A 22,449-nucleotide genomic window follows, 5' to 3' on the forward strand; every position below is an offset into this window, starting at 1 on the left:
AAGTATACAACTTGGTCTATAAAACCTGATGGAAGCTGTTTTAAGGCATGGGTACATGTGGCTGTCAGTGGAACTGAGGAGGACAGCTGAGAGAAGAAGAAAGATTATGTCTAAAGTAATTGTCAATCAAATGCAAAGCTAATAAGACAGCACAGAAAAATAACCCTAAACATACTGTGTGATGGAGGCTACTTAAGGCTGAGAAAGAGCTGGCGTTGGTTGCTTAATTTCGACTCTAATTATATTGCTTACTGAAGCAAAAACTAAAAGCATCTCAAGGGAGGAGACACTGTCATGTGTTCCATACTTTAAATCACTGACTGCAACATAACAACTGAGCCAAGAAACCTTTATTTGAGTCAGAGGAACCACTGATGCAATCTCAGAAAACCCCATTCCCAAATTAAATACCCAGCATCTCACCTGCCCAATTTGCTGACATCATACATCCTATGAATCAGAGCACAGCGGCAAGCTGCTGCCAGCTTCCGGTAGTCGCCGACATTTTTGTCACTGTAACAAGGAACGCTGTAAAACTGACATTCAGAGATTTTATACATATGGCAAGCAATTTATGAGGCTACATTTATATTCTGGCATTCAAATCAGATCCATCAGGTACTGGTCTCACTCTCACAACAATACAATCAAAATAAGTTAGAGAACATGCTGAGGGGGTCTGAATTTCAGACAGCAGCAAGCCTGTCGTATCCCACAGGGACACACATACAAGCGGCTGTGAAAGCTGCAGTATCACATGTAGCTCAAACAGTCAAATACTACATATGTACCACATTTGATGATAACAATAATTATTTTGTATCCCGTTCATGTTTTACTGTAAACCATGAGTTTAAATGTGATGTGGCAACTACTGAGAACATGTCAAAAATCCGACAGATTCACAAAAATAAGCAGGAATGAAGGACGAAGGCACTTAAAGTTTTCATTTTTTCAAAATGGCAGAAAAGGGCATAACAGCCAAGACTTGAATTATACTTATTCTTCACATATGTCTATATTTTTTGCCCCGATATGTCTTTAAAATTAAACCATAGCAGTAAAAGTGATATTTGTTTAGTCTATAAACTCCAAAAAATAGGTCATCACAATTTCCAAGCAGCTAAGGTGACATCATTAAATATCCTTTCAACACAAATAAATTTAACTCAATTATATAAAACAGAAACTACTAATATTTTAGAAGTTGGTACCATTAAAAGTATAGGTGCACTTTGTGGAATAATGATAAAACCAGCTGCAATGAAGATAAAGTTTGATGCTTTAACAGTACATTTGTCAGTGATAGAGTGACAGCAGGACGTGAGAAGAGTGTTGCAACATGTGGGGAGTGTTTGTGTTGCAGGAGAAGCATCCAATGCCCCCAGAGGAGGAAAATAAAATATACAGGTTTCTTCTGTCTGGCTGCTGTTCCTTTCAGTGTCACAATCTGCTAAAAGAAACCTGCATCGAGGCCTCCAGATTCCCGTTTCCACCAAGTCATCTGGCCTGGATCTGCTCCAGGCCACGCTGCCAATGAGGAGAGGAGGGATGGAGGGAAAATGAAGAGAGCGAAATCTTCCTCTTTCACACCCGCTCAGGGTTGCTGTCCTTGTTCACTCTGCGTCTGGGGAACAGCTTTCGCTTCAGCAGAATGAGCTGCAGAGAGAAGAACGGATGACTTAACAGGAAACGTTTCAAAATCAAGGAAAGACAAGTTTTGCAATGCAGCTTCACATTTAAGAGGTTCTCATTTACAGCTCTGATAAGAACCGCTGAAAATGGTTTTTTTTCTTTTTCTAAAATGCCCAAAGTTATAAAACGGTTTCAAATAGTGAAAGTAAAATGTCAAACTGGCCTTCACAAAGGCCATGTCCGAAATCCGTCACTCAGTAATCTCTACTGACTGCTCAGAGTTTATCGTGGAATCGTCATTAAAATCAAAGGTTTTCAGACAGTTTGTTTTCTCAACATACTGATTTTTGAGTGCATTTCAACTTTTTGAAATACAAGCCGTTTATATGTTGTGGAAATTTAACTGAATTAATTCAGAAATAGAAAAACAAATCTTAAAAGAAAGCATTGTTTCTCACATTTCAGTGGTAGTGATAGTCTGACCAGTACTGTAACTCTAAGCCAAGCAGCAAATACATTTCCCAAGATGTTGGACTATTCCTGTCAATAATCAAGTCTTTGACTCCAAAGTCAGATGTTTGTGTCCAAAGAAAGCCGAGATAATCTTAGATATGAGGAAGCAGGATGAAATTAGCTCCTTCGGAGAAGCGAGGACATTTTGGACCCCTCTTATCTAAACAGTACCATAACAACTCAGACAGAAGGACAGCCAGATTCATCAGCTGCCAAAAAGACATCAAATGTCTGTTTGTGTGCGGTGACAGAGCCTCTGGAAAAGTGTGACACATTCCTCGCTGAGAGCAGTGGTCCCACAGGCTGCTGTGTGGGAGATTCTCCAAAGGTCATTCCAATTATTAACCTTTCTTTGGGTTCGCTGAGGAGCAACTAGAAACCTTTGGATCACTCGAGTGGCTCACAACAGCCGAGTAGCATTTGTTAACAACTCCTGGTTTTTTTTTGTTGGTTTATTCAGTTTCCAGCATCAAACTAGGATAATATGACAGGAAAGTGGTCAAACAGTTCTTTTGCTTTCTTAAAATAATTGCAATTGAGTTTTTTTTCTTAAAAAAAAAAAAAGAAAAACTCTTTGAGCAGCAGGAAATCCAATTTATCTTGCAACAAAGACAGGTGAAGTAAATAAAAATACTGTCTCAAGTCAACAAAGACTGCCTTGCATCTCCTTGATGTCGTGGCCTGTCTCAGGTGATCATACTTGCTCGACACATGAGACCGATGCACCTCAGACTGGAATTTTGTAGCGAAGGCCTGAATCATAGCTCAAGTGTGAATCATGTAAAAGGAGAGATGCATGTGTGATTGTCCTGCTTCTTTATCTGAATGTGTAAATAAACGGATACTGACCTGTTCAGCAAAGAAGGACATGACGGTAAAGAATACAAGAGTCACAAGGACACAGTGGGTCCAGAACTTCAGCTTGTCCCGATACACCCGCCTGGAAAATGACACATTTCGGTTAGTTCGAGCTCATTCTTTGTGGCCATACTGAGCAACAACACCTGTTTCCTGGATTGACAAATGTTGGAGGCAGCGCGTTTTAGTGGACGGCTCACACAGACAACTAGTGAAGCGATGCAGCAGTAAAGAGGCATTCGGTATGCAGGGGGCTGTGGGGCAACGAGGTGACAAAGTAACATCGCCCAACACCATCTGCCTGCCACCACCAACTAAGACACAAAAATAAGTGGGAAGGAGGCAGCTTAGACACATCTTAGAGCTCCAGACTCATCTGACACAGCTTAGCGTTATTTCAAAGTCTCTATTTGAAGCTGCCATTCTCAAGTTGAACCACCTGAATAAGATAAGAATAAGAATAGCTCCGTCGAAGTGGTTACAGCCACAAATTTAACCTTGTGTCAACAGAAAGCTTCCTTTATCTGGCACATGTGCAGTCAGGAGTCCATATTGTAATTGCACTCATGATGTCACTTAAAGAAAGAGACAACAAAGAGTTGAAGGTCTGTACAATTTCCAAACAGTCTACCATACAAGGGAAGGATATAATCAGACTAAAGAAGATATGGGTGTTCAGTTGTTGTGCAAAGCATTCAACAGAGTTTTCTGATCTGACTCCCGAAAGGAAACTGTTCCACAGCCTGGGGCCCAAGACTAAACTCCCTTGTTTTCTTAGCCTTGATCCAAGTACAAAATGAACCACTGAGGTGAAGTTCACCGATCTTCTGGAGCAAGATTAGTCATCAAAAGAGGAGGAGTATCTTCAACTGAATACCAAACTTTGTGAGAGCCAGTGCTCTGACACGAGTGCCTGAGTGAAAGGAAACACTCTCAAGTTCCTTTGCTTAAGTTAAAATAACCCTTAAGAGTCCCACTTAACAGTTAAAATGTGTTTTGTTTCTTTGTGTGCAACCAGCTGCTGAAATTTCAACGGCATTGTGACTCTAAAGAGAAAGTCAGAGCAACTAAATCGATAGAACAGAGAGCATCAGGGAACATTACCCATGCATCCAATTGATAAGTGACAGCTACAAACGATGCATCTGAAACATCTAACAATTGTTGAACCGTGTCAATAACAACTAAACGGCTTCTTAACATACCATTCCTGGAGCTCCTCCATATGCAGGAACCTGTTGCGGTACTCTCTGGGCAGTTCAAACTGGGATGGCAGCGGGAACATGGATTCATAGAAATCCCTCAGTACAGCTTTTACTGTGGCGGCGTCCTTATGGCTGTGGTCGATGTTATCATTCAGACAGATGAACTTCCTTTTGATAAAAAATAAAGACGTTAGTAATGTTAAACAATCAAGCCTGGGCATATTCAGGCCCTAGTTGCACCATGTTGAAGGAAAGAACAAAAAGGATCTATTTGATGAAGTTCTCCTCACCTGGGATTCTTCCTAATGTCATCTAATTGGCCGACCACATGGGACACATTGGTCCGCACCATCTTGAAAGCTATCTCCTCCTCTCCCATTATCTCAAACCTGTAAAACGAAAAGCCTTGTTAGCTTAGCGCTTCAGAGTAATTCTATAAACAAGTGAAGACATTTGAATTTGAGATCTTACTTGTATTTGTTCTGGTCTTTGAAAGCTTTGTGAATCTGTTCTGTGATGGGCTTGCAGTGAAGGATGAGGCCTTTTGTGACAGGTGGCTGTGGATTTCATTTATATTTTTATTACAATTCCTTTAAGTGAAATAGAAGGCTTTAACATCAACTTGGGATTTTCTAAGAATCCTGTTTCCTGTTTGGCTCACCATGCTGGGGTCATAGTAGGCCTCCTGAGTGGGGTTCACCAGGTGAAGCTGGGTTAGGTTAGCCGGCAGCGTCTTAGAGCAGTTTATCAACATCTGCTCCAGACCAGTCAGGTCCTTGAAAAAAATAATAACAAAAACATTTAAGTCAAAAACCTAATCTACCGTCCTTTTAGGAGAGGATGATGAATTAGAGGCAGGACTGACCTGGAGGCTGAGGGGAAGCTCGTGGATCCTTGTGGCGAGCGTTCGAATCTCACGGTCGGACAGAACGCCCGAGTGGTCGGTGTCGATCTCGTCAAACACGTCCGAGACGTTGAGCTGCTGCTGGGCGCTCATCAGGAAGTAAAAATATGAAAAGGCAAACTGCATGTCCTCGGAGTGGCGAACACGGTGGCCGGATGTTTTGTCAAACTCTTCTGGGAATCTGCAGGAACACATGCAGAGCGGTTAAATGTTGCCCCTTCAGAAGCACTTTAACGGAAACAGAAAGACAACGTAAAGATCGTACGTGTCCTGCAGCTCCTGCATGATGAGACGGTCGATCATGTGTGGCATGTGTGCGGGGACCTTGCGGGACGTGAAGCCAAACTCGCCGTTGAGCAGCTTGTTGACGTAACGCAGCGAATCAGCAAACGTGTCCTGCAGCTGTCTCACTGTAGCTGCCCCATCAGTCTCATATGCCAGTTGTCTCTGAAGACGCTCCTCCTCCTGTCGATTCAACGCAAAGAGAATTATTCAAACGGTTTTGACTGCAGGTTTGGGTCCATTTGTGCGATTTCCTTACCTCGAGTAAGGCTTGGAAATATTTCCTCCTCTCCCATGGCAGGAAGCCTCGATCCGAGGAGATGAAATGTTGCAGCCTCCGCCCGACAGGAGGAGCGCTGGCTGGCTCAGACGGAATCTCTGCACTCTTTTTTTGGGAAATGCTGCTGAGAAGTTTTGAAGTCAAGGGTCTCTCAATTGCAGCATTGAGAGGATAAGGTTCATGGGTTACAAAATCTTTCATTTCATCATCAACACGGACAGGGATGAGAGGAGTAAGAGGTTCATTTTGCACAGTCATGACTTTCCTGGAGATTTCTTCTTCCGAGTTTTGATTTTTCTGAATATTTCCAGCCTCATCTTTCATGGGAGGTTTTCCTTCCAACTGGACTCCCTCCAAGTCTTTACTGGGCTTCTCCTGGACTTTGCCTGGCTTAAAATCAGTGGTTTGCTTCACTTCAGCCAGTGTCTTATAAGGTTTCAGGAGTTCAGCCTTGGTGAGATTATAACCCTTCACAGTAATGTCACCAATCAGAAGTTTTTCTTCAAGCTTTTGAAGCTCGCTACGCACAAAAGCTGGTAAAAGTGACACGTTTAATGAAGGAAACTCTATGACAACCTGAGGTTTAACAGGGTGCTCCTTCTGGATCTTCGGTCCTCGTTTGTCTTGAGGAATATCTGAGAAAGGAAAAACTGGCTCAGGGGTTGGCGTCAGCTTGAGCTCTTTTCCTCCGTCTTTGCTTGTGGTCTGGGACACATTCGTCTGAGGAACCTCGCGGGTGTCAACAGCAACATTGAAGCTCATTGTGAACTCTGTGTCGTCCTCTCTCTGGAAAGTAACATTGTACTGGATCTGGGTGGCATTGTGGCCGGGGTGGATCAGCAGATGAATGGTCTTCCATTTGTTGGCGACGGAGGTGTGGCGAACCACGGGGTTGTCACTGACGTGGGCTTCAGAGATCCTTCGACCCAGTTTCTCGAAGCTGAAATACGGCTTGATCTCACCCACAGGAAGCGTATAGAGGCTCTGGGTGCTGAGCAGGGTCACATGGTACAGCTCAGCAAAGTGCTCTACAAATGAGATTCAAATCAAATCAAATCACTCGACAAGACAAAAATCAACAAAGCATTAGTCACAACTTCCAGCACAATTCTTATATTGTTGTGCACACAATTCTCAATAAAGTATCTGTGCTTTAGGGGAACATCATGTTACTTTTATACAAGTTACTGTTGCAGCCTTGTTGAAGTTGAAGCTGACTTCCATTTGCAACCAAGTAATGCTGCATTAGACACATCTCAGAGATGGGAGGTTGGAATTAATGGAACCTCAAAGCAAAGCAAGACAAATAATGTTTTTCCTGCACATTTCAAAGACAATGGCAATTCAAAGTGCTTTTTGTTCATTTAAAGAAGAAAAATAGCATTTCAGACCAAAACTGAGAGTTCTGAGTTGCTGTGAAATGCATAATTAAAATGGGAATGTTAACGCGAAAGTGAGGCAGAGACTGAGAAACTAAATGGAATTTACCACCTTCTGTCAAAGAAGCATGTGTGTGCACCTTTTTTAGTTCTCACAACTGAAAGCCGTCATTGGCTGGGGTCTACATGACCTCTGCCGAGGTGGTGCAGCCAAGTAACATCTCAGACAGTAAAAACAAGAAGAAATCAGGGAATTACCAGCGGAAGGCTTCATCTCTGGAGGGAAAAAGACTAAAACCTATTTCTATGGGTGCTCAGACATGACAGAGGAATTACACAGTGCACATTTTCCTAGTCTGAACACGTAAATATCACTGAACCAGTAGCCCTGACCTTGATTTCCTGGAAATGGACGTTCCCATCAAGGGATAATGTCAGATAGCGACATCTGTTGTATGTTCCAGTGAAGCAGCTGAGTCTCGCCCAGATAAGAATGTATCGCAACGCTGGTGTGTGGATCATTCACGTGATTTTGACCAGTTTTCAAATATCTCCACAGCAGAGAATCATTTTAGGTTTTAGCTACACAAATTATACCTGTATTAGTGTTAGGCCAATTATGAGCTTTTCATATGATTAGTTGACACCGTTACTGTTAACCCTATTTCATGACGTGTTGATAGTTATTGTCTTTGTAGCTAAACCGCATCACAATTATTAAAGTATTTATCTTAAACTCACCTTGACCACAGTCGCCTACATCAAAGCCACAGGAGAGTACATTGCAGGCCTGGTCACAGAATTTGTCTGCCAGCCAGGAGTTGGCACAGCCTTGATTACAGTATAATGTTCCCCCGAGACCTCCAAGACCACCTGGAAACTGCCATGCCTGTCCACCAGCTCCACCTGGCCCACCTCCACCAATACCTACAGGGTACCGGCTGTTCCCCGCTGCACCTGTCACACAGACGAGTTCACCTATTACACATAACCAACACAAACCAGCTTATTCATGTAGCAGAGTGTCCGCCTCCTTACCAAGACAGTCCCCTCCATCCCAGTCACAAGCAGAATTGTTGCAAGCCTTGTCACAGTAGCCATCTTTGATCCAGGATCCTGGGCAGCCCTCTGCACAGTTTGGAACAGGCCAGGTGAGGTACACCTGAAGGAAAGTCCCAAAATACAAGATTGAAGGCTAGTTTACAGACTGATTTCAGAAAGAACCTCAGGATGAGCACTTTTCGTGTTGATTTCACACACCTTCTGCCCTTTGGAGTGGCTGTAAAAGTCATCTGGCCACACGTCTTTGCCGAACATGACGTCATCATTGAGATAAATAAACTTCTGGGAGAGCCCTGGGATACGATGGATGTGGGTCTCTATAGCAGGAGAGCTGAAAGTGGGAAGGTGGCTGTGATTCAAGAAGATATCCTGGAAGACAAACAAGAGCATATTTAAATCCTTTCAACTACAACCTAAGCAAGTTTAACAATAACGTCTGCTTAAACTTTGTCTTTCCTTTTTTTTTTGGTAGGGGTAAACAGGTCTTTTACAATATGACAAAAATGCTTCCAATCGACACATTATGGAAAAACTTCAGCGACAACATTTTTCAGTTTGGTTCTAAAAACGTCGCTATGAGTAAAGAGTGGAGGACGTCTACCTGGTGCGAGACAACTGTAACTCTGGGGTTGTCCAGGTTGAGCCAGGAGGGAATCTGTCCGTTAGTGACGATGAAGATGTGGCGCACCCAGGGCGCGTGCTTTTCCACAGAGCGCAGCGAATAGCGGAGCTCCTCGTTGTCTTCGAAGCGGCTGGCTGATACGTCTTCATCCTGTTTAGACTGCGGTGAAAAATACATATTTAGAGTTTTCACCCATCCATCCAATGTCACTTACAAAATGTATCTCAGTTATGTTTGTCGGTACATTTCGGTAGACTCTTTCATAATAACAACGTCAGTATACCTAAAAACTTTACAGCATACAAAACTTTACACAGTCCTTACTCCAAATAACATCATTTAAAGTGATGTGTTGAAGAAAGCCCAGTGGAAGAGTCTACCTGTGAGATGGCAGTGAGGTCCCAAAACAAGTAGCCGGGGCTGATAGTTAACTCTTTCCCATCCAGGGTCAGGTTCTTCTTGGCCTGCTGGGTCAGATCTGAGAAATCCTGCGGGGTTTTCAGGTGGAGCAGAGCGATGCTGGCCTCTGAGTACAACTCAAACTGAGGGACAGATTTTAACAGCACAGCATTAGTAAGCTGGAATACTAAAAGTGGCAAAATTTTTTCTTCTTTTGCTCTTCATCAACTCTGCTGTCATTCTTTTTAAGCTGTTATTTCTTTTTTTTAATTACTACTCCTGAGTACTGTCCTGCTATTCTCCATTCCTTCACTGAACATTTATGAATCCCCCCTTGTAAAAGGTCTATCTTATCTTATTTTAAGAAGTTGTTAGACACTAAAATAAATATTGGATGAAGTGCCTTTAAGTCATGTACCATAAGTATAATACCAGACTTGTATTCTGGTGCTCTAGTGCCACCGTGAGGTTCAGGGTTCAGAGTAAGACAGCTTGACACCTATTTTAAGTATTGCGATAATTGGGAAGCAATGGAATTCTATGTGCATTAAAAGGGTCCCTTAAGGCTTGTTCCTACTCATTTGAGTGTTCCCATGACTTTCCAAATGTCATTAACAGCAGAAAATATGTTCTACTCTGTGTGCAGTGATCTTTCTGTCACGAGTTAGCCCTTAAAATCCTTAAGGGCAGTTTCAGGGAAACAGCGTCAAACTTTGACTTTGACAGGAAGGTTTCTGAAAGATGGAGACAACCCGAGTCGAAATTAAAAACTGGCTGTGATTTCCTGGATGAACACGGCAGTTTGACTCCTCACCTTTCATCTTGTGTGGCCGAATCGAAGTAGCTGTAATGCTTGTGTGGAGGCATTTGTTGGCCGCTGGAGTGAGAATGACAAGGAAGAGTGTGCATGTGTTTGTTTGGAAAATTCTGTGATGTCATCTTCTCTATGACAGATCACATGGAAGGTGCTGTGTCTGATCTTAGCAGAGGTATGCGAGGCATTGCAGGACTTTGTGTGTGTGTGTATTTGAGGTAATTGAGAGAGAAACAGTCATTTGGCCACTGCCTAAAGATTCCCTCCATCATCTAATGCCAAGTATGAAAACCTCTCATGAGGTAACTGGGTACTTGTATTTAAATATAGCCGTGGGGTACTTAAAATTTACTTGACAACTGTACTTTTCAACCATCTATTTTTATACAAAAGCTTTCGTAAATTACTAAACTAATTCAGTAATAATTATTCTGATCAGTGAAATCCACATTATAGAGGTATTGTAACTAATGCGCATGAATATTTTACTATTTTCTGATTAAAAAAAAGAATCGTGAGAAGAACATAATCTATAAAAATCCTCCAAGACTGCTTCTGATGGTGGTTGCACGCTCTCACACAAGCCACATTTCTAATGGAGAACATTTGCTTGTTATAAAGTGTGGAATCAGTGCCTTTAAATGTACTTTCTCTGAAAACCTCTGAATACCTTTTCCCATTCGAATATATGCTCATGTTCTGCTTCCACTTGCTGATTTTCTTCAGCTCCTGTTTTTAGGTGAGTGGGATTTGTTGTCACCCAGCAGAGAGACAACAAACCATAGATCACGTTGCCGTCTTTCAGCTCTTTTTATAGCTCTGTTAATGCTGTCGCACAGACACACAAAGCAGATGTGTGTGTGTACCTGTGTGTCTACAAGCAAGTGTTGATTTAATACACACAAACGCGCACGTAAGCTGTTGTTGTCTGGATCGCAAAATATTAGTTGACGATTATCTGTCAGACTAATAACTGTGAAACTGTGATTAACAGTGCCTTTTTCCATTTAATCTGATGCTACTTTTAAGTTGTAAGCCTATCAATTTTCAGTGGGGCTAACCTGTCAGAAATGGGAACAAGAAAACAAGATTTGTGTGATTTAGCTGCAAATTATTAGCTGTTTAGTAACATTTCCAAGGGAAGGGGCCATCTGTCTAAATGCCCATAAACTTTGCACTCAGCTTCTTGCTGTGCCTGCAGTGTGTCCCCTTCTTCATGGAGCCATGACACTGAAACTCCTCTGTCTTTTTACTCTCTGACACAACTAAAGGCATAATTCCACACATCAGTCAAACTGCAATGAAAGCTTGCCTACAAGTAGATTTGTGGTCCAAGCAAGTGTGATGTGGAACCTTACATTTTTCACTTTTTACAGTGTAAATAAAGGGTGTACAAAACACCAACTTTTGGCCAGGAAAAGATTTTCATAGCACCACAAAAAATTTTACAAATGTATTTTTCCAATTTTGTTCAATTTAAATAAAACAAATACTCATTTTCTACCTTCAAATATTTTAGAAAAAAAATCCATGACAGAATCATGAGAATAACTTCTAAATGAAATAATTTCCTCCTGATACGAAAAATGGAAACACAAATTGCATGTCTATCACTTTCAGAGGGTTTTTACCTTAGTTCCAGATGCTAATATTACCAAAATATCAGTAACGCTCATCACTGTCAGTTTGCTGATGACCCCTGTGTCCTTTAACCCAGTTTTATAAAATGTTATCTGACTATGTACAGTGCAAACGTATTGTGAAATACATTTCTTCATAAATTACCAGGAAATGTGGTTCTTTGCTCAGAAAGAACAGAAAATGTGAAAAAGCAGCCAAAGTCCAAAGAAAAAATTGAAAGACCTTTAGAAAACCTGGAGAACTTTGCTCAAGACGATGCTTAATTAAAAGATTACGCAAAAGTCTGGCGGCTTGCAAACAAATTATAAAAATAATTGGAGGGGTGGCTCAAGACGTTTGCATAGTACTGTAACGGTCTGTAAAGTACAATAAAGTCTCCCTTCAACATTTGCCAAGATAAACAGTTGAGCTAATTTTAGCAGCACTGACTTAGCACACACCACCTGTCAACAAAATGTTTGTATACCTAACAGAGAATCCCCTGGAGGTGGACAAATCTCTGCATGTGACCGTTTCCTGTCTCATCTCAGAGAGAAAAGGGCACTTTTTCAGAAAAAAAAAACATCTTAAGCAGCATTAAAATAAGGAAATATGGTTGGTAGAATCGGAGGAGCTTGGCTTCGTAATAAAGAGTCGGCGTAAATTGATGTTGAAAACGCTGTAGGTTTCATCAGCTCATCTGCAAGGCGGCGACTTAAGTTATTTTTCACCATAGCATCAACATGTCCCCTGTGTATTTTGCTCTTAGCACATTAAACTGCAATCCTTATGGCCTGCGTGTTACTGTGAAGGCTAAAAAAAATTTATTGGGACTAGAAAATCCTGAGTGCAGACTGTGAGTAAACTAATTAACTCAGTGGTGAGAGATCCTTCTAAGCAGCTGGTTTCAGACTCTTGAGCACAAAGCCTGGTCTGAATTGAAACTGTGCCACCCTGCATCACCTGCTGGGAGGCGACAAGCCACAAAAACCAAAACACTGAGGCAATGAATTCATTTTGAACTTAATAAAGACAATAACTGAAACAAGCAATAACAAAAGGAAGGTGACAGAGATTTTTCTACCTAAACGCCAAAAAAGTTATTTGGTAGCATCATTTTTTTATGTGTCTGAATATAGTTTTTGAGGACAGAAAGTAATATATCTTTATTTTCTAACTGTTTTGTCGATGACATAAAGAATATCGCAGCTTCACCTTGTGAACCGGGTGACAATTTCGACAACTCACTGGAGAAAAACTGGAGACAGACAACCAGGAAATGAGAGCAGCCCTCTTTAAACACACTGCCATGCAAAACACAAACAGGTTTCATTGCTCATTTTGGTCATTTTACAGAGACCAGTAGAACAAGTTAACTGGTGCCTCACAGATTTGCAGATTTGTACTCGAGCGTGTCCAAAATGTGACGAGAGTTTCCACCGACAAATTCTACATTTTCAGAAACTGAAAAAAAAAACCTTGTTCTCCTTTGGTATTTCGGCTTTTTAACATTCCACTCATTTTTGAATGCTGCTCAGCTCAGAGGGGACACCATGTGGACACACCGAGAGCTCCTGAATGTATTAAAACACACAATACAAAGACATCAGATGGGCTTGTATGTAAATGAGGGGCAGGACTCAACAGGCGACAGCACAGGCAGAAGATCAGCGTTGTAGTTCAGCTTTCATCACCATATCATTCGGTCCAACGCCAGCTATAAATACCACCACCTCTCCCTCCACACTATGCACATCATCCCTCTTTCACAGAAGCGACAGAGTGACACCAGGAAACTCCTTGAAATCCAAACAGTGTATTGTTCGAGGCTTGTGTCCCTAGAATCCCTCCAGATCTAAACGCCAAAAACGCACACACAGTTTCCATTGTCCTAGCTGGACCCCCCCCTCTCCTCCTCCTCCTCCTCCCTCCCTCCCTCATCACAGCTTGTTTAACTGATGTCTTATCAGGTAACACACAGGTAACACAGGGTGTGTGTCAGAGTTCAGACAGGGTCAGTAAAAGTCTGATGACCTTTCGGCGTGCTGGCTGGTGCCGCGCCTCTCCAAACAGTTGTTCTAATGTTAACCCTCACACCAGCACCGACACCAGCTAGGGTTACAGCCCGAATAGCAATGGTTATTATCACATGACCTCCCAGCACACTTGGAGACCAGCTCAAGGAATGATAGGACAACTCAATTTGATGATGACGTGTGGGTTAAAGCTTTGTAACAATTTGTAACAATTCTACGCAACATTATTACAATTAGATCTTGTTTTTAGGCTGTACAGCACTTTGGGCAACTTGGGTTGCTGTGAACGTGCTACATAAATAAATAAAAATTTTACTCTATGTCTAAATATTAGACATTTTAAATAAAAAGCCAATTTCTGTACACATGTCTGTGTTTTCTGTTGTAAATTAGCATCAAGACAAGTAGGTGAAAATGCACCTTGCTGTGTAACAAAGCACATGAAGAAGAATTCACCACTTCACCTTTGCAGCTACATTATGCAAGATTATAGATGTTCTTACTTCTAGGTTATAAAATAGCAGCATCGATCCTTTATTGCATCAAGATTTTCTGAATAAAACAGTTAGTTAGTCTAACTTCTCTCGACTCATCAGCAAGCATGAGGGCAAAGTCAGTCATTTTACAAAAAAATGCTGAACATTTAATGATGGTTTTATTTCATGTTTCCATGAGCTTAATTAAAAAGCCGGTTTAAATTAAGCGTCGGGTCTGAGTGGGTTTACACAGCTCGGCACTCGTGTTTAAAAGCAACACAGATGCTCTTAGGTTTGGAAAACCTAGTGCCAAAGAAAGAAACCACCTAATGTCAAAGTGAAGCGGTGTGAAAATCCATGACGTAGCCTTTGCTCATACACCTAAACGTTTATGAGATGTCACTTGTTTTAGAGCGAGCAAATTTCCTCCTATGCGTCTCCATTTTAAGTAGCTGTTAGCTTAACTAGCTGCTAAGTCCCCCTCCCTGATCCTCCAAACTGAAAACAATCTGACAGCCATCTAATCCTGGTAAAAAAAAAAAAAACTCTGAAAACAAATGACTTCTTTTCTTAAGAAAATCTATAATATGATCTGAAAAAGTAAAGTACATAGACATTAATAAGATATGTGGAAACCCCTAATGAGAATTAATATAAACGTAGATATAGAACTGTAGCAAAATACAGTTCTAAAGAGGTTTTTGTTTTTCTACATTATTACAAGTCTTAAAATCTCTTGGTGTTTTCTTTCTCCTGTAATTTATTATAAGCTAAAAAAAGATGACTTTACTGAAAAAGTATGATTATTATTTTAATTATATATTGAAACACAACACTGTTCTATGGAGATCTAAGACAGCAAAGGAGTCTCCAACATGAGATTTCTGTGTCACGCCGCTTGGATTTTAAAAGTTAATATCCTCATCCTTTTCACAAAATTGCAAAGAAATAAATCTTCTAACTTGACAAGTACAAGTTGATTATTTCAGTTCAGATTTAAAAGCAATTTACTTTCCTACATATAAAAAAAAACGCATCTTTTTTTACTAAATCATATGGTTAATTCATTCAGTCAAACTCGTTATTATTTCACTTCTAAACCACTGGGATTTAAGGTAAACACTGAAGTCCACTGCATTCCAATCATATACGAAGGCGACAGCAACAGAGGTTGTCTAATTCAGCACCCATTCGTTTTCAGCAGCCACACGAGCACGTTATCAGAAGACGGGACAAGTCTCGAGCACGTCCTGCCTGCCGGGTACGACAGGATCACTAAGCTCCGGGCTGCTTTTGTTTTCTTTGATTATTTCAGCATGATCCATGCTCGTTAGCGGCATTCCTTCCTCTCAAAATATAAAGCTGAGCTCTGATGAGAGAAAATTATTAGACACACAAACCGCCATGCCAAACAAGAGGCTCTTTATCTACCTCGCATCACGACTGTTTAAAATAGATAAAGGCCATTTATAACTGGACGGAATGATCAAACTGAATCCTCTTAGAATTTAGTTGCCATATACAATTAGATCCAAACTGACAGTGAACAATATACTGCAGCTCAATTATAGAATAATGTAATGATGTACAAAACTCCCTCAGTGCTGAAACTGGACTTCATTTGAGTGTCATGTGGTGGGAAAAAAATCAGCGGAAAAAAGTAAAATTGAGCTTTCTTTTATCACTCAGATGACATGAATTAAAGAAAAGATACACACGTGATGCACATCATCTGCATCAATGAAGAAAATGCTGTTAACTGAAAAAGTCAGAGTGATCCACAGTGCAATTCTGCCACCTGCTGTTCAAAACTGAACATTGTTGCTTTTTTCTTTTCTTTTCTTTTCTTTTTTTTTTTTAAACTCAAAGAAGTTTTGGTGCATTTGCATTACTTTATTCATGTCCCAGTCTTGTAAGGAACCGTCTTTTAATGGGTTTTCGAACCACCGAGGAAAATATGTGCATCGTCCATAATAACACGTCCACCAGGACCAGGAAACAAGAAGGAAGGGACCGGTTCTTACCTGTTTAATCTTGCTGGTTATGACTGTGGGCAGTTTCACTCGCAGCTGCTCCGTCTCCTTGAAGGACGGCGGGAAGCCGCTCAGATAAGCCAGGGACTGCATGCGGATCAGCCCCGGAGCCTCTTTATCCGTGGTCTGCGTGACACAAAACAAAGAGGTGTGCTTGAATAAGATCTAAAAACACCCTCTGATGTTCAAGTATCTTCATTCATGAGAACAGTGACACGTGCAAGTAATAACAGGTTTAACACAGCTCTACAAACAATAACACTTACCAGGTAACATCGGGACGCAGAGAATTTCTGGGCTTCTCTGGACACATCTATATAGGCTTTATCAGCTAAAAAAAAAGCAATGAATAAAAAAAAAGTTAATTTACAAGAAAAATTCAATGAGATGAATTTCAGTTTGTATGTATGCTCAAGGGAGCTGCTAAACAAATAAGTGCTCCAGATCTCCCCTTTGGTTGACCGTCAAAGACTAAACTCTAAGAAAGCTTTCCTAAAAATGATCTTTGTCTGCATCAAAATGTCCAAAGAGACAGATTGGGTAACAGTACTCAGTTCCATCTACAGTATCCATCATTCTTAGACTGGATTCGTTTCGTGATTTCTTAAACAAAACCCACACAAGGTCGTCTGGCTGTTTGGGGAAGTCATGAAACATTTTCCCTGCCATCCCAGACTGAGAATCTAAATGGTCGCGCCCTTTATTTTTAGCTAACCTTCTTTAAATGCTGACATGTGTGTACGTTTGCATATACTGTACATAAACAGGTACTACGCTGCACTTTCTCAAAGACAGAATGTCCGTGTTGCAACAGACTGTGCAACAGTGAGGCAAAATCGACCCAGTCACTTAGACTCAGTCCATGTAACTGCCTGATGAAGAGGTGATGTGGCGTAATAATCAACCACAATGCAGTGTTCACTTCAACTACGATGAAATCTTTCAAGTTTAAACCGTTTTAGATCTTCTCATGGGTACCTCTGGAGTTTTTGTTCAGCTTGCCTGTCGGGAAACCTTCTGATTCACCACGCTGAGGGCGCTCTCACTGCTTTCTACCCAAAAACTACCCACTTTAGCATCGTCTACAATGAAAATAATGCTTTCTACACTCCAATTTATTTTTTGGTGGCCTGTCTCGTGTCTCCCTACCTACAGGCTGACCAGGCAGCTCTTTTGGCAGCCCCCTGTGTCATTCGACTGGTGACTTTAGTGAGTATCTGCTCTAACTGAGAGACCTTACTTTACTGTATTGGTCATTCTCGCTGCTGCTGCTACTGCAGATTTCTTCATCTCTAAATCAATCAATCAACTTTATTTATAGAGCACTTATCACAAGTGCTTTACAGTAAAACGGGGAGCAGGATAAAAGAAGAAGAAGAAAACAAACAGGGATTAAGAACATAAAAAATAAATAAAAGAACAAAATAAAACAGGGTTTAAAAATGGCGAATTCAAGGAATATTCAGTCAACTAAAAGCTTGTTTGTCCAAATAAAAGGGTCTTCAGTTGGCTTTTAAAAGAGTCAGCACTGTTGGTCTCTCACCACAATGCTGTTGCTTTCTGGTTAGACATTAATCAGATAAAAACAACAGCTTCTGCATTGTAAATAACTTAATCAACTGCTTGCTTAGTTAAGTTCAAACACTCCATGCATATTTCATTGCTCTTCCTGTAGAGTCTCAGTTGTAGGGAGCATTTCTCTGTCAGATTTTGGCCTCTATGTTGCTTACAAACTGTCTGATTCTGTAGGAGTTTTTACCGTCAGCCTGCGAATGGAAGACAACCACAGAAACAGTGGTGGGTGGGTGGAAGGGTTTGCTCATGAGCAGCAGCTCTTTGGCGGCAGAGAAGGAAGGACAGAGTGCCGGTAGCTCCTTGAGGGTAACGTTGGCTGGCAGAGCGGGGTCCAGCGCCAGCATGGGCGCTATAATGCAATGGGACAGCAGGCATTCAGGCTTGACACTGCAAACAAATGAACAGGAGGAGGAAAAAGAATAACTTTAATCAACACATCTCCACCTTGTACGCTCACCAGTTTCTTTGTGGTTTAAAATAGATTAAGTGTGAACTTATTCAGGCTGCTGCATCGAACAGCTGGTGTATCTGCGGTTAAAGTTCAACAAGGCAGAAGAGAAGAAGAGAAAGAAAGGGCGAGTTTTTCAGTTAAACACAACTGCGGTGACCACACAGGAAAGACCTAGAGCAAAGACTTCATCGTGGCTCAGCATGCCGTTATTAAATTGTCACCAGATAATCATATGAGCTTTACCTTTTCACCAGAGCCATGTTTTTCCTGTTCTCAAGTAGAAACTTATGGAAAAACCTAACAAAAATGTTTTAAAAAGCACTCTTGTTCCATAATCCCCTTCTCCTTATTTTACTAGTATCTTAGATTTTTGACTTTATATTTCCTTCTGGTATGCCACACCTCAACTTCCTGTTAAATGCAGTGTTCCTTGCAACTATACCAGCCATTTAACAGGGTTTCAACAATGTCTGCAAGTCTGACAATGAACTGTAAGATCACACTATGACAGATAGAACTTTAATGCAAGGCGGTAAAACAACACACACATAAAGGGAGGTAAATTTGACAAATTGCTCAGCCATGGATGCTGCACCCAGAAATAATACATGTTGACTGGCATACTATTGTGTGCAGAACTGATTCAAAGGCCACGACACTGAAAAAGCTGTCCTCGCACTCACCTGTCTTTTGGCACTTCAGTAGTATCAGTTGCGTTTTTCTCCAGGCGTTCCCTGTGTGCGAGAAAACAGTCGCAGTGCTTTATTTACATGTTATCTGTGATCAGAAGGTGTATTCAGAAAAAAAAGTGTTTCCAGAGGTCAAGAGAAGACAATTAAGGAAATATTTGCACAACAACTTGGCAGTTCAGATATTAAAATATCTCTTCAGCAGTTCTAAATCACCTAAAACTCACGTATTTTAGCCATGAAAAAAACGAATGGCTTTAAAATGGCTTTGGCATGATGACACCTTTTCCTTCATTCATCTGCTAGTTTGCCCCCCCCACATATCCACCAGCTAGCAGTGGCTAGCAGCTTGTGGACAGTCGCTCAGCCGAGGCCAGGTTCCAACTTCTAGCTGCTCAAAAAGACCAAACAGCCACTAGTCCACTATAAAACTGTTCTGAGGAAACATTTCTGGAACAATCTGTTGAAACTTTGATTTAAGAGCATCTGAACAAGCTAATCATTCAATACAGTTACATGCAAAGTTGAGTCTAGTTGAGTCTAGTTTACTAGCTGAGTCTAGTTTAGCATGCATTCACATAGACAAATACAAATCAAGCTTCATTAACTGGGTGCATTAGCTTGGTTTTCAGAAGCTTGATTTCAGAAGACTTTGGCCTGAGTAACGTGTTTACATGCATTCTAAAAGTCCAGCTTTGGTCGGATTAACACAGTAATTTCTATCTTATTTCTACGTTTTTTTGGTGTCATGTAACCGTGTTTCATGTGAAAATGATGGCCATAGATTCTGCAGACTCACAACTGAAGTGTGTTTGCACTGTATGACAAATAACTGTGTAAAAGTAAAATTGTGTATTTTAAGCATGCTGCTAACAATGAAGCTCTTTTGCAATGGAGCCACAGCTACCTCAGAACTCTTTGTTCCTCCTCCAGTTGCTCCTTGACCGTATTCAGTTCCTTCAGCAGAGCCATGTCTGTGCCGTTCACCCATGTGTACACCACATCAATAGGCATGGGTAGACAGAGCCTGCAAAGACACACTCATATCCATGAGAACAGTGATCAGACTGCAAATCTGTGACCCTGTTTTCCTCCCCAGTGCACACTTATGACATGTCTGAATTAATATTTGTTCACGCATGGTTACACCTTCTCATAGGGTTCTTTAAAATGCATGTCTAGGGCGCACACAGGCAGCCTTGTCTGGCATCTTCAGCTGGGTTTTTGCAGAAAATGGGTGAAGGCATATGAAAATGATTTTGAATCACACCTCGGGAAGAATAGGCACATGTTGCTGTAAAAGTTCATTCATTTCTCTAATGTCCATTTTGCCGTGACACAGTCAAAGCTCACCTGCTTTGGAATGATTTCCCACCAACATTGTCTCTGTAGGAGTCAAACAGCACATGGTATTGATCGCGGCTCCACTCCACCACCACCTATATGAAAGAGAACAGATGCAGTGTGGTTCTCCCATTTCCACATCTAAAATATCACCTGAAGGCAACGCCAAAGCCACATTGACACACAGAAATGCGCTTTCCTAACTAATTTTGAGGAATCTAGAAACTGCTATGACAAATGTCAAACACGAGGAACCAAATCCCTTCAAGAGAAATTAGAAAACACACGAATAGGGAACAAAAGTGGAGGGCAGTCAATTATGTGTTAAGCTAAGTGCTTAAATTTGACATATTATGACGAATTTTCCTGAAAACCCAAAAGAATAAAAGACTCGTGATGCGTCCTGATAAATATGTAAAGAACTTGTGTATCCCCCCCTCCACTTAAAAGACGATTTTTAAAAAAGTAGTCAGGTTGCAGTCGCTGAGCCACCCATGTTACACTGAAAAACTACCGTTTGGAGAAAGTAGCTAATCCAAAAACAAAAATTTGAGAACGTATACGAGTAAAAAAACAAAAGAGCCTCACCTCTCCAAACTGAAAGGCGGAAACAATCATGAGGACGAGCCCCCCGAAGCAGAGGTAGAGCCCGTATCGGTGGGACAGACAGGTGTACGTCTGCCTCTGCAACAGCTTCAGCACTGAGTTCACGACTACCATGATTCTCCTTGTCGAGGCATAGCGATGCATTCATTCAAAATAAAAAATAAAAAGAATCGCAGGTAAACACGTTAAGGTAAGAAAGTAAACATTTCAAGCAAAACGGGTTTGTCAGCTGACCGCCAGCCAGACAGCATGACACATGATGACAACCACATATCGCTCTTCTTCGGTGGAGGTGACGTTGATGCCACCGCACGGCTTCTCTGGCTTTAGCTCAACATCGCCCTCTAACGGCGAGTAGCAGAGCTCGTGATGCATTCAGGCCCCCAACGACAGATTAAATCGTATCCAAAAGATATTGGCCGCGTTTCCCAGATAGAAAACACTCAAATTAAGATTACTACTTCTTCAATGCTTTTAGGCAGCTAGCAACCGTGAAGTTGCATTACTGCTATCTGCTGGATTCCATTATATCCTCGTATTCTTCTCAGCAGTCCAGGTTTTGAAAGCCAAATAATTGACATCCTCTTTCACCCCTTGATCTCTTCAATACAAGGTAGAATACTTAGAATCATTTTTAGATTTTTATTTTTTTTCTGTCACCATTTCATTCCTTTTGGAATCCCTTTTGGCTTAACTGCTTCTGCTTGCTGGCATACATTATACAACCCATCTGGGTTGTTTCTCTGCGATGTGATGAGTACAATTTAATATACCATACCTTACCATAACTATCTCCCTCCAAATGTTTTTTTCTGTTTCTTATTTTATCTATTTTGTTTTGAATGGACAATAGATGCCTGCCTTTTGTCTGCGGTTGCAAGACTTATTGGCACGCCTGAGTGATTTTGTTTTAAACAATGCATTTTCCCCATGGGCTTGACAACTTCATATTCATTTCTACTGGGACTTTCTTGGTGGCTTTTTTTAGCTAATCTGTCAATGCTCTAATTTCCACCAATGTCTACATATGCAGGGGTTCACATGAGTGTCTCGCCAGACTTAAACCATATCAACTGTGAGCATTTTGAAACTACTACTTCTTGTGAAGAACAATATCCTTGTTTTAGCAAAAAATGTATTGCTTGTGTGTCTTGAAAGTGATGAAGAAGCGAGCAAACATTGCTTCAGGTATAATAGTAAGATTGTGTGTATATTGCTTTCAGCTGAAATGTAGTTCTTTTGCTCTCATGAGGGCAGCAGAAGAAGCTGCAGCACCAATAGGATCGCCTCATGACACTATATATGAGGAGCTTACTCATTAAGAGCTTCAATAATGCATGGGCATGAGTAATTAGTGAGGTCAAAGATGCTCTTACAGAGTGGGAAAATAAATATTTGTCATGTTCCATGGACTGAAAGAGGGACCAACTGGTTTATAATCAGCAAAAAACTCTAAAAACCTAATGCATTTGTTCCAATGGAACTGGCAACTTGCACCATCAGTGCTGAAAGATACACACAGATTTTATGAATCCATGTTTTCCCATCCAGATGACATCTTTTTCAGGGAAGGCCTTGCATATTTCAGTATGACAATAATTAATGATATACTGCATCTATTACAACAGCATTGCCTCCCGGTACGAGACTCCAGGTGCTGAACTGA

At 41.1% G+C, this 22,449-nt stretch overlaps 1 protein-coding gene across 1 annotated transcript; it reads right to left on the reverse strand.

The window, feature by feature from the left end:
• Positions 1–335: 335 nt before the first annotated feature.
• On the reverse strand, positions 336–21,062 carry gnptab (N-acetylglucosamine-1-phosphate transferase subunits alpha and beta). The gene is made up of 21 exons (XM_072377299.1): positions 20,766–21,062; positions 20,187–20,272; positions 19,741–19,860; positions 18,828–18,878; positions 17,878–18,080; positions 16,385–16,449; positions 16,110–16,244; positions 9,121–9,282; positions 8,720–8,899; positions 8,317–8,487; positions 8,095–8,218; positions 7,798–8,013; positions 5,657–6,705; positions 5,381–5,580; positions 5,077–5,296; positions 4,873–4,986; positions 4,683–4,768; positions 4,502–4,600; positions 4,212–4,379; positions 2,998–3,088; positions 336–1,659 (listed from the first exon to the last, which is right to left on the reverse strand). Exons 1-21 carry the CDS (start codon positions 20,925–20,927, stop codon positions 1,588–1,590), a joined length of 3,774 nt encoding a protein of 1,257 aa, XP_072233400.1. The 5' UTR covers positions 20,928–21,062; the 3' UTR covers positions 336–1,587.
• Positions 21,063–22,449: the final 1,387 nt, after the last annotated feature.

The sequence above is a fragment of the Leuresthes tenuis genome, unplaced genomic scaffold (assembly GCF_036924035.1).
Source record: "Leuresthes tenuis unplaced genomic scaffold, fLeuTen1.0.hap1 SCAF_23, whole genome shotgun sequence".
Taxonomy (NCBI): Eukaryota; Metazoa; Chordata; class Actinopteri; order Atheriniformes; family Atherinopsidae; genus Leuresthes; species Leuresthes tenuis.

Bases quoted from the DNA above. Each gene is read 5' to 3' on its own strand.
- gnptab (XM_072377299.1), bottom strand. From the start codon at position 20,927: ATGCATCGCTATGCCTCGACAAGGAGAATCATGGTAGTCGTGAACTCA. The intron at 8,488-8,719 runs GTAGACGTCCTC...TTTGTCTTCCAG, and splicing joins TTACAGTTGTCTCGCACCAG to GATATCTTCTTGAATCACAG. The intron at 4,769-4,872 runs GTGAGCCAAACA...TGAAATCCACAG, and splicing joins CCTACTATGACCCCAGCATG to CCACCTGTCACAAAAGGCCT.